General features: G+C 40.0%; 1 protein-coding gene across 10 annotated transcripts in view; it reads left to right on the top strand.

Moving 5' to 3' along the window:
• The first annotated feature begins 792 nt into the window (after positions 1–792).
• The window catches only part of ABI2 (abl-interactor 2), a 76,100-nt gene continuing 64,120 nt past the window's right edge, over positions 793–12,772 (top strand). For all 10 annotated transcript variants that reach the window (XM_012726729.1, XM_004674371.2, XM_004674369.2 and 7 more), the window contains exon 1: positions 793–1,057. In XM_012726729.1, coding sequence (XP_012582183.1) covers positions 941–1,057 — 117 coding nt within the window. In that variant the 5' untranslated portion in view covers positions 793–940. The remainder of the gene's footprint in view (positions 1,058–12,772) is intronic.

Genomic DNA, 12,772 nt, shown 5'->3' with positions numbered 1-12,772 from the left:
AGCGGGGCTCTCTCGGGCACAAGTGGAACCAGCCTTGAGACCTACTTCAGAGCCCATCCAGTGGCCGAGAGTGTGCGGGAGGCTCCAAAGATCATACAGGGCCAAAGGCCAAAGGCCGGCTGGCTCCTGATGGTCACCAGGAGGCCGGCCTCCCGGAGCGCTCCGGGGGTGTGCGAAGCGAACGCTCCACTCGTGAAAGGATCCGCCCCAGCTAGGCAGCTGCAGGCAGACCTCGGGCTGGCGGTCGCCCGGGGACAGGCCCTCCCCGCACGCCACAGGTCAGGCTCTCGGGGCATTCTCCCGGGAAACGGGGGCCTGCTGCAGGGGCTGCACCCAAGATGCGGAGGCTGTCTGGGAGAAGGGAACCCGGGGTCCATCTGGAGAAGTGGACACGGACCGCCCCTGGGGCAGCGAGCCCTGGGAAGGTGACGGACTGGGCAGCAGTGTAAAACGAAGCTCTTCCAGGTCGGCAAAGTCTGCGCCATGCAGCACCCCACGAGGCGTGCCCCCCAGAGGGCCGCCTCTAACACTCCCAAGGGCAGACGTCCCAGCCAGAAAGCCGCGGGAACGTGGCGCCCCACCAGGCGGGCATGTCCGGCGGCAAGGGCAGGACCTGCCCTGGAGACAGGGTCTCCAGCAGGGCAGCTGGGCGTCGACGCCAGAAACCGGCCTCCAACTCCGCGGGTCAGACACTCACGAGGTGCTGGAGGGTGCGCTGTGGGGGCCCGGTGGGGGGCCCAGGGGCTGGCCACCAGAGTTGCCGCCGCCGCCGCCGTTGCTGCTCCTCCTCTCCCTGTCGCGCGCGGGGGGGTTGTTTCTGGCTCCTCCAGAGTTGCCGCCGCCGCCGCCGTTGCTGCTCCTCCTCTCCCAGTCCTGGGTGTCCCTGGCGCCGCTGCAGCCGCTCCTTTACGGTCTGTATGAGGAGGAGGAGGATGTGAAGATGGCGGAGCTGCAGATGCTGCTGGAGGAGGAAATCCCGGGGGGCCGCCGGGCCCTCTTCGACAGTTACACTAACCTGGAACGGGTGGCTGATTACTGCGAGAACAACTACATCCAGGTGCGGTGCCTTCCCCGGCCTGGGCACGCCGGGCCCGGATTGGGGAAGGGCGCGCGCTGGAGCCCCGGGCCGGTGCCGTGCTCTTGGGGCGTGGGGCACGCGGGGCCGAGGCCTCGGCGTGGACACGGCCCCGCTCAGCCCCCAGTGGGGTGAGGGCAGCCCCCTGCGAGCTGAGACTGGTGGTGAGAGCTGGTGGTGCACGGGTGAGAAGCCTCCGTTTGGAGGAATTTGTAGCTTTAAAACATTTTTAAAAGCCAAGATGATTCTAGGTGCGGTGTGTGTCGTGTCCCCGCCTCCTCACGGCTCCGGTCCTCGGTCGCCGCCTCCACTCGGTGCGGGTCAATATTCGGGGTGGCGGAGGAGGAGGGCAGCATTTTCTGTTTGACAGACTCCTGCTCCCCCTACCCCACCCCCCGCCTTCGCCGCTCCCCCGGCAGGGTGTGTTTTGTGTGTGTGGGGGGGGTGGGGGGGGTAAAGGGGTGTTGATGGATTCACCACCTCCCCCAAGCTTTGGAGGATTTTAAAAGGGTTCTGTTACTGCAGAGTAAAGTACCTTAGTTTTCTATCCGTGTGGATGCCCTAGAAGGCCGGTTGTTGTTGGTTCGTTGGTTTTTAGGTTCTGACGGCGATATAGAAAGAAGAGCACTTGTCTCTTGTTGGAAGTTACTGCCATTTTTTTCTCCCTATGGAGAATGAGAAGCCGCATAATGATGATTCCCCTTCTCTCTCCTCCTCTCCATCCCATTAAAATGGATAATTTTCTGGCGGGGTAAAGAATTGAGACTTTTCCAGATGATTAGGAAATGAGCCGCGTGTTTTAAATTTTCCCGTGGTGGTTGGTTTGTCACCCATAGCGGTGCCGCTGTGTGTATTTGAATGGAGAATTAGGGGCATTGGGCGAGACGAGATCCAGCTGCCCCTAGATGAAACAAAATACTGTGTGGATTAAAAAAAGAAAAGTCCTCCAATGAAAATTGTGGAAAGGATAGGTTAAAACGCAGTTTGCCAGTTCAGCATCTTTTGTTTTCTTTATGGTTTGTCCTGACTCAAAGATTTTACCACCATTTTCCCCCATGCCCACTGAAATTCTCTTGGGATAAAAGTGAAAATGGAAGAAATATGTTAAACTGTTTTTTCAGTATGGTCTCTTTTCTTACTCCCACCCCCACCTCCCCAGGCATCTTTAACATCACCTATACTGGGAAACATTTTCAAGTCAGTGTAAACTGAAAATTAAAAATGGTGTTAAAAATTTACAGGTTCGCAAATTTTGAGAGGTCCACTTGGTGATACTGAGATTTTGTGTCATCTTTAGACATACACTACACTCTTCTAGTATAGGTAATAATCTTGTAGAGGACATTTGTCTTGGAGAATGAAGCAGACATAATCCAAGCCATTTTCCTCCAAAGAGGCTTTGAAAGTATAGCTAGTGGGAAAAGGAAGTGTCTTGGGTCAAAGATTCCTACCGAAGATACTGTTGTCCATATCTGTAGAGTGCTTTGGTCATAGTGAAGTAGGAGAATTTCAAAAGATCAGTTTCTTAATTTTTCACCAAGTGTATTTTAAAATCTTCTATAGCTTGCCCTGTGTCATGGGTTGATACACACCTACTACTGATCATGGAATTTCAGTGTCCTTTGTAGGAGAGGATAATTGCGAATGAATAGCGTACAGTTTGTCCGTAGGTTCTGTAACAGACTGCAGGTGGGAAGAATTGAAGGCAGGTGTTCATAGGAATTCACGATTTCTAGTAGTAGAGGCAATCCTGAAGATGCGAAGTGGTGATTCCTTTGCCTCCTGCAGCACAATATGGGAAAGAGTTATAAATCAGAAGAGAAATTGAAGTTGGAAAAGTGATTGGGCTTACGTTATTATTACCAGTAAATTAAAAAACATAAAACTTGATTTGTCACTTTTTTGAAGAAAATTTTTATTGTAATTTGGAGGTATAGTTCCTTCCTAGGTTATTATTGTTCCATAGAGATAAAGGTACAGGGATTAATAAAGCTGAGAGGTTAAAGTGGTCAGCAATGATCATCTTTTTATATTTTTAAATATTTCTTCCACTTTAAGAGTTATTTTTATGTCTAAGAGTTATTTTTATGTCTTAGGATGGGATTCAAAATTTAATGTGTTAAGCATTTTAAAATTCAAAGTATAAATACTGGTCAATGCACTTTGATATATATATATATGTATATATCTGTGTGTGTGTATATATATATATATGTATATATTTAAAATTTAGGTATTTATGTATACAGAGCTGGGGTACAGGCGAGAAGTGAAGGGGCAGTGAAAGGATTCACCAGAAACAGTGGGGAGCAGAACAGGCAGATTGACTAGGAGCAGTGGGAGAGACAAGAGGTCTGCTGTACCATGTGGGTCACGTCCCCGGCTGGATATTGAACTTGCACTGAAGCTTGCAGTGTTTTACCCTAACCTGTTGCTCCACCAGGGAGGTCCAGCACTGTTATATTTTTGGACTTAAAATATTTCCTCAATTTAGCTTCTAAAATATTTTTTACACTTTTACATATCAAATTTTTATCTGTTTTAGAGTCCAGTAGGCAGACAGACACACACTCATTCCTACACCTTTGGTGTTCTCACCCCAGTTGACAACTGGTAACATAATTTGCAGTGAAGTTGATAAGCAGAATATGGTGAAAGTAGATTTGTGATGACCCAGTTCTCTGATGGATTCTTCTTGTGATCAAAGAACTGACCAGCAGGGGTTTTGATGCTGCATATGATGCTGCATATGATCCTGCAATAGATGAAAGTTAATTTGTGCAATCTGTGATCAGGTGATCAATGTAGCCTTTTTATAGCATCATATCCTAATCACTAGCTCAAGCTAATGAATCCAGTACTCATTTTTTCATGGAAATGTAATTTTTGCTTGTATAGCAGAAAATCTGTTTAGTGTGTGTAACATGCTAAGGTTGTTTGCTATGTGTTCTTACTTAAACAACTGGTTTTATATCTCGGAATATGCAAAAAGTTATGGTAACTAACAATATTCTAAATGTAGGTTATATTTAGTGTGAAAATTGAGCAAAGGAAGAAAAAACACTGATTGTCCTGAAAGCTGTTTTGCCTATTCTTCACTTAATGCAGTTGATAGGTTTGTGGAAACTAGAACTTTAAGCAATGATGCATAAGGAAGCTAGGTTTTCCAATAACCTTCAACAACGTTGATTTGTTCAATTAGTCAGAATTGCTTTTTTCTTATCAATTTTATAATGAAACAGCTTGAACAAAGGATGTCATTTGATGACCTGCAGTTTAAAATAGCTTAGAAAAATATCCGTCATATATATTATTGATGTTAGGAGTGGTTAGATGCTGATATTGCCTATATTCATACACAAAATCTTTAGGTAAGGCATGTTTTTAGGTAGTTTTCCACATGACTAGTGTAGTTAACATTAGAAATTTAAAATTTTTTTAGTAAGTTTCAATAATTTTGTTTTACTTAAATCTTTAGAAAAAGTGGTAGTCAACAATGTGTCTTCTAAAATGTGATGATAAAAAGTTGTAGCTACAATTTGCTGATATTTACCAGGTTGATTTTTTTTTTTCCTACCTGTAAATGGACTTGGTAATAAGGATTTTTTTTATAATGTTAGGATTTTTTTTTAATTATATATGTAAGACCAGTGTTTCTTTTCATTTTTTTATATATATATATAGATGCCTAATCTTAAAAGCACTTAGAAATTTTTTTAATGAGTCGACTAATCTGTCATCTACATTTTTACAAATAGAATTTTATTATAATAGGTTTGCTTTAATGATTTTGTAGATGAATTAAATTTATATTGGTTAATTTCCTAAAGTAAATCAAAAGAACTGATCTGTTTGTATTCACATTTTTCTTTTGTTAAAGAAAGTTAAAGATTTTTGAGTAAAATCCCATTGTCTATTGTTTAGCTTAAGAGGGGAATCATTAACATGAATTTGTTCAAAAGAATGGTAATTAAGAATTTACCTTAAAATTTTATCTGAAATATCTTTCTTTTGGATAATAGGAGAGATGAGACTAGTAGCTCCCACCTCCCTTCCCAAATAGAAGTACTCCCAAAGTTAGTTGAAAATTGTGTGAAAAATGTATAAGAACAATACATGTTAGTTTCATTTAAAAAGTACTACAATTGCGTAGAGATTTTAAATAAAAACTATTTGAATACACATTCTTTGTTGAAAAGTTATTAGAGAATACACGTTGGTGTTAAGAAACTTAAACCTGCCCCTCAGTCATTTTGAATATATAGGTGGTACTTACACTTTAGTTTTTATATATACACACATATATTTTTACAAAACTGGGTTCATGTTCTATGTTACATCTTTCTTGCTTTAACAAGAAAATTTTAATGGTACTAGGTGTGGTTATGTTTTTTTGTATACAGAAAGGAAGTTTGTGTTTATGTGTTGAGTTCTGTGTATCCCAACAAACAAGAAATCTTAAAACTGCCTAGAGAGAAGAATAAGGAGGTCAGTTGAGAGTAGAGATTTGAGATGCGATATTTACATCCTTCCCTGTGAATTTATCTTTAACTTCCACAAAAAAGAGTGAAGCACGTAGTTGAAAGTTAGGTTGTGTTAGGGAGAATAAATTTCCCTAAATTGAGGTAATTAACTGATTAGGACTTGATCAGGTTTATCTTCTAAGAAACAGTCATTTGGTGATTGACTTTTCAGTGACAAACTAGTCATTATCAAGAGCCTTGACAACTTTGCCCACACAGACTAAGTTCTGAGCTCCTTACTCTTTAAAATTGTGCCATTTGTGCACTGCTATCTAGCCTTTTTCAGGCACTTAATTTCATAATTTTCATTACTGACCCAGGGATTCCAATCGCTCTTCTTTGCCCTTCCTTGAAGAATTTCCTGGTAAGAAATTACCTTTTATCTGAACAATTTGAAAACTCCCCCTTTGTCATGTTATCGTGGTAGGATTGACTGCATGTAGGCTAGATTAGCTGCATTCCTCTGCCAGTGAATATCAGTTATATAACCAAGTTGATTCACTTGTGTGTAGAATGTGTAGCAAAGATATTTTTGAGTGCGAAATACTTTTGGTGTTACTTTTCAAAGTTCAGGGAATTTGAATAACATGCAGTGTCAGTATATAAATGTAATCTTTTGGTGGATGGACAAAATATCTTAAAATTATATTAAACTGTAGACTTTTGCTAGTATATGGTTGGATTTTGTGAGACTTAATAAATGCAGTAGCATGTGGGACAGTTACTTTGAATTTTTCTTTTATTTTGTGTTCTTCAAGATATAAAGCTTCTAGAAGATAGTCACATTTAAGTTTTTAAATAGACTTCCACTAGCCACAGGCTAATTAGTTCCACAGTCACTAATTGTTAGAAATTTGTAACTCGAATATTGTAGTGTGTGCACTGAATTATTTTATAGAGTGAATGTAATTCTAAAATTGTCTTGTAAGTTTTTTCTGTTTACAGTTGTAAATCGTAAATATTCTCTAAACATCACTTAGAATACAGCTTTGTAGTCATTACCTTGCAAGAAATGGGGTTTCACTTATTTCTTTTTATAAAATTGACATATTTGATGTAGAAATTTTAGACCACAAAATAGACCACCTTAAGTAATTTACATGGATTTTTAAAAATTTGGTATTACTAGGTATGTGGAGGTACAACGCATATAGCATACAAATTAACTTTTTTAGATGTAAAGGTCTGTGAATTTTGACAGATATAGTTTGTAGGTTTTGTCTAATTGCTTAGTTTTAATGTTTTTTAGTTTAGGCGAATATAGCTCTAAATGTTTGCTAGCAGGCGTTGATGGGACGGACATATGTATTTCTCTACTTTGGTAAGGGATTTGTTTCATCGTGGTGCCATGGTGACTTTGTATATATAAATGACAGGTGATCTGTTGAAACAGCACCTTGTGATCCTCTTGGAATATGGGTTTTGGGGGGTTTGTGGAGGATCTTCTTTCAGGCCTTTTCTTGTTTATCTACCAAGAAGGCTGTCCTGATAATTGTTTCTCATTACCTCTTAGAACTGGTGAGAAGAGACTTTCTTTTGTACCCTTTTAGAGTGCAGCTTAGACTATAAACCTGGGCTGTAGCAGGGTACTGGCTCCTCAGCAGCAGTGATGCATCATCTGTATTGCAATGATGGCCCCTTTTGATGTTACCTTGCAAAAGGACCTCATCTTTTGCTATTTTTGTTTTGCTTTCTATATGAATAGTCTTTCAGAATCTAACAAGTTTGTTAGGATGTGAGTGAATCTGTCAGGTCTTGCCTTCTCTTTGCCTTGACAGTAAAAATTTAACAGTGTGATTAGTAGGTTATATGATAAATGTTTAACTTTATAACAGTGCTGAATTAATTTCCAAAATGATGATACTCTTGCATACTCAGGAATTCCATTTACTCTGTGTTAGCACTTGGTTTTGTCAGGTTTTAGCATTTTTCATTTGGCTTCATGTTTGAAGGTAATTTGAGTACGTCAGATTTTTTCCAACACTTTAAAGTTGTATCATGCCATTTTTTAGCTTCAGCTATTACTCTTATCTTTGTTCCTTTGTAATGTCTCATTTCCTGTTGAATATGTTCTTACCATTTTGGATGATGTTGATGTCCTAGATGTAGTTTTCTTCATGCCTCTCATGTTCAAGTTTTATTGCATTTCTTTGATCTATGAATGGAGCACTTTGATCAAGTTTGAAAAAAATTTTAGGCAGTGTCAAGTGCTTTTTTTTTTTTTCTTAGTTGATCCCCCCTTTAGTACTTCATTAATGTATATATTGAACCACTTGAAGTTGTTCCATAGCTTACTGATTTGTCCTAATTTTGCAAATTCTTCTTTTTTTTCAGTGCTTCATTTTGGTATGTTTTCTGTCATTAATTCTACTTGACACAGTCTTTGTTTCAGACATTATGGTTTTTATCTCTGGGGCTCAATTTAGGTCTCTTATTGTCATCACCTGGCTTTTTAAAATATACTTTTTTTTTTTTAAGATTTATTTATTTATTCATACAGAACTGGGGTACAGGCCAGACATGCAGAGGGTGAGAGGATTCACCAGGGACAGAGTGGGGAGCAGAACAGGCAGACTGATGAAGTACACTGCTGAGGGGAGCAGCGGGCGGGTCAGGAGAGGTCTGCCATGCCATGTGGTCACCTCCAGGGCAGGCGGGAATTGAACTCATGTGGAAGTGGCTTAAGCTTCTTAGTTCAGTGCTTTAACCAGCTGCGCCACCAGGGAGGGCCAGTCATTACCTGGTTTTTAACTTGTAAATGTATGGACTGCAGTTGCAGTAACAATTTAAAAAAATAATAATGTAAAAATAAGCTTTTTAAAAAATTTCATCATTTGTGCATTTTTTTCATCTTAGTTGTAACCCCCATGGGTTTCCCATCACCAAATCACCCATGTGCCATCATCATAGTCCAGTGCATTTCCTTCCCCCTCCCACTGTTTTTGATCCCATTTTCCACTCCACCCCCATAAAATGTCTCTGATATATAGCTGTTCATTATTATTGTTTATTACTTTCTCACCTGGTCTATTACACTCCTGCTATGAATGAAACCATCCGGTATTTTTCCTTTTCTTTCTGACTTATCTCACTAAACATGATCTTTTCCAGTTCCATCCATGTTGCTGCAAAAGGCATGTGTTTCTTTTTTTTGGTTGCTGAGTAATATTCCACTGTGTATATGTACCACATCTTTTTAATCCAGTCATCCACTTTTGGGCATTTGGGTTGTTTCCATGTCTTTCTAATTGTAAATAGAGCAGCAGTAAACATGGAGGTGCAGGTATCTTTCTGAATCAGTGTTTTTGTGTCTTTTGGGTAGATCCGTAGGAGTGGGATTGCTGAGTCATATGGAAGCTCCATGTTTAGCAGTTTGAGGAACCTCCAGTTTTCCACAGTGGTTGTACTCGTTTGCATTCCCACCAGCAGTGCAGGAGAGTTCCTTTTTCACCACATCCTCACCAACATTTGTTGTTGCTAGTTGTTTTAAGATGTGCAATTTTCACTGGTGTGAGGTGGTACCTCATTGTGATTTTAATTTGCATCTCCCTTATTACAAGTGATGTTGAACATTTTTTCATATGCTTGTTGGCCATCTGCATTTCCTCTTTGGAGAAGTGTCTTTTTAGCTCTTCTGCCCACTTTTTGATGGGGTTGTTTACTTTGATTTTGTTGAGCTTCATCAGTTCTGTGTATATCTTTGTGATCAATCCTTTATCGTTAGTTTTGTGTGAGAAAAATTTTCCCATTCAGTGGGATGTTTGTTTTTTTGTAATGTCTCTTTTGCCGTACAGAAGCTCTTTAACTTGATGTAGTCCCATCTACTTATCCCTGCCTTCCCTATCATTGCATTGGGTGCTGTATCTTTAAAGATGTCACTGAAGTGTATGTTGTGTAGTGTTTTGTTCATCTTTGCTTCCAGGTGTTTTATGGTTTGCATTCTTATGTCTAGGTCTTAAATCTACTTTGAGTTGATTTTTGTGTATGGTGTGATGTGGTGATCTAGTTTCATTTTTTTACACAGTTTCCCAGTTCTCCCAGCACCACTTGCTGAACAAACTTTCTTTGTTCCATTGTGTCTTCTTTGCTCCTTTGTCAAAGATTAGCTGCCCATAAGCCTGTGGGTTTATGTCTGGGTTTTCTATCCGAATCCTGGTCAGTGTGTCTGTTCTTGTTCCAGTACCATGCAGTTTGATTATTATGGCTTTGTAGTATAGCTCAAAGTTTGGGATTGTAATGCCTCCATTTTCTTTCTTCTCAGTCATGAGAGTTTTGGCTATTCGAGGTCTTTTGTTGTTCCATATGAATCTCATCAGTATTTTTTATATTTCTTTGAAGAATATCATTGAGACTTCTAAGATTTATTTATTTATGCATACAGAACTGGGATTCAGGCCAGAGACTCAGGGCACAGTGAAGGATTCACCAGAGACAGAGTGGGGAGCAGAACAGGTCGACTGAGGAAGTACACTGCTGAGGGGAGCAGTGCACTGGTGGGAGAGGTCTGTTGTGCCGTGCATCACCTCTGGGGCGGGGATCGAACTCATGCTGAGTTAGTTCAAGTTCGAGTTAGTGCTGTGCTTTAACCCCCTGCGCCACCAGAGAGGGCCACATGTTGGGTATTTCTTAATTGAGTCTTGTATAGTCATTGCGATTATTACCTGGTGCTGAATTTTTAAAAATATTTCACTATATGTTCATGAGCTTTATTCTTGGATTCAGTTAAATTACCTGGAAACTTTTTCATACTTTTGACTCTTTTAGATTTGTTTAAGACCAGTGAAGTCTTTTAGTCTAGAGCTTTATGCTTCACTACTCAGAAAGCAGTATCTTGTGCAAATTCTACCAGTGTCCCCTGAATTGAATTGGTAAGTTTTCTGTTTTGGCTGGTAAGAATGTGCATTGTTCCCTACCCTGTATAAACCTCATCCATGCTCTTTTCTTATCCTCTTGAGTGAGTTTTTCCCCATCCTTACATAGGTTTGTCATACGCATGCACTGATCAGCTGAATACTGAAGGGATGTCTTCTGCACATCTGTGGATCTCTGCTATATTCGGAAATGTTTGATTTGAAAAACTGTAGTTGTTTTCCTTTTCATGTCCTTGTGCCACTGTCTCCTGAATTACAACTTCTGTCAACATACCAACCATAACGTTTTTCCTCCCTATCTGGGATTAAGTTTGGGACTTCTTATTGCACTTATTTTCACACCACTTGACTGTATTGATAGAATGAATCTTTATTTTTTTAAAAAGATTATTTATGCATAAGAAAACTGGGGTACAGGTATGTGGGGTGAGAGGATTCACCCATATACAGAGTGGGGAGCAGAACAGGCAGATTAACTGGAATACACTGCTGAGGGGAGCAGTGGGTGGGTCAGGAGAGGTCTGCCACACCATGTGGGTCACCTCCTAGGTCAAGAATTGAAGTGTGCTGCAGTGGTTGTGGATAGCTTCACAGTGCTGTGCTTTAACCTATTGTACTACCAGGGAGGGCCCTTGAACAAATCTTTTATTTATTTTTTTGATTGTTTTCATTTATATATTTTTAAAATTAGTTTTTACATAATTCTTCATCTTGTGCCTTTTTTCCATGTCAGTTGTAACCCCCATTGACTTGCCACCACCAATTTACCTGTTGCCATAACCATAGTCCCATGTATCTTTCCCATCCCATTTTTGATCCCATTACCCACTCCACCCCCATAAAATATCACTGGTATATAGTTTTCATTATTACAATTGCTTCCCATTCCCTTCCTTTATGCTCCTGCTATTAGTGAAACCATTGATATTTTTCTTTGTCTTTCTCGCTTATTTCAGTAGGAATGATCCCTTCCAGTTCTGTCCATGTTGCTGCAAAAGGCATGAGTTTATCTTTTTTTTGATTGCTGAGTAATATTTCAGTGTGTACTACATCTTTAGTCATCTGCTTTGGGAATTGGGTTTATTCCATGTCTTTCCTATTGTAAATAGATAAACATGAGGGTGCAGGTGTCCTTTTCAATCAATATTTTTGTGTCTTTTGAATAGCTAGCTAGGAGTGGGATAGCTGGGTCATATGGAAGCTCCTTGTTGAGCAGTTTGAGGAACCTCCAAACAGCTTTCCATAGTGATTGTACTAGTTTGAATTCCCACCAGCAGTGCAGGAGAGTTCCTTTTTCTCCTCATCCTCACCAACATTTGTTGTTGCTAGTTGTTTGAAGATGTGCCATTCTCACTAGTGTAAGGTGGTATCTCATTGTGTTTTTAATTTGCATCTCCTTTATTACAAGTGATGTTGAACATTTTTTCATATGCTTGTTGGCCATTTGCATTTCCTCTTTGGAGAAGTGTCTTTTTAGCTCTTCTGCCCATTTTTTGATGGGGTTTACTTTGATTTTATTGAGTTTCATCAGCTATTCGTATATCTTTGTGATTTATCCTTTATCATTAGTTTTGTGTGAGAAAATTTTTTCCCAATCAGTGGGATGTCTGTTTGTGTAATGTCTCTTTTGCCGTACAGAAGCTCTTTAACTTGATGTAGTCCCAGCTGTTTATCCTTTCCTTCAAGATCCTGGCTTTGGGTGTTGTATCTTTAAAGATGTTACTGAGGTGTATGTTCTGTAGTGTTTCGCCCACCTTTGCTTCCAGGTATTTTATGGTTTCGGGTCTTATGTCTAGGTCTTTAGTACACTTTGAGTTGGTTTTTGTACATTGCGTGAGGTAGTGATCTAGCTTTATTTATTTGCATGTAGGAGCCCAGTTTTCCCAGCACCATTTGTTGAACAAACTTTCTTTGTTCCATTGCATATTCTTTGCTCCTTTGTCAGCGATTAGCTGCCCATCAACCTGTGCATATATATATGGGTTTTCTATTTGAATCCACTGGATTTTTGTTCTCATACCATGCAGTTTTGATTATTATGGCTTTGTAGTATAGCTTGAAGTCTGGGAGTGATAGCTCTGTTCTCTTTTGTTTTAGTAATGAAAGTTTTGGCTAATTGAGGTTTTTATGTGGTTCCATGTAAATCTCATCAATATTCAATTTCTTTGAAGAATGTCATTGAGACTTTTATTGGGATAGCATTAAATCTGTATTTTGCTTTTCGAAAGATGGCCATTTTAATGATATTATTTCTCCCAGTCCATGAACAGGGAATGTCTTTACATTTCTTTGTGTCTTCTTGT

The sequence above is a fragment of the Condylura cristata genome, unplaced genomic scaffold (assembly GCF_000260355.1).
Source record: "Condylura cristata isolate star-nosed mole 26May11 unplaced genomic scaffold, ConCri1.0 scaffold00002, whole genome shotgun sequence".
NCBI classification, from domain to species: domain Eukaryota; kingdom Metazoa; phylum Chordata; class Mammalia; order Eulipotyphla; family Talpidae; genus Condylura; species Condylura cristata.
Note: the sequence above shows the minus strand (reverse complement) of the source record. Positions and strands in the feature narration are given on the sequence as shown.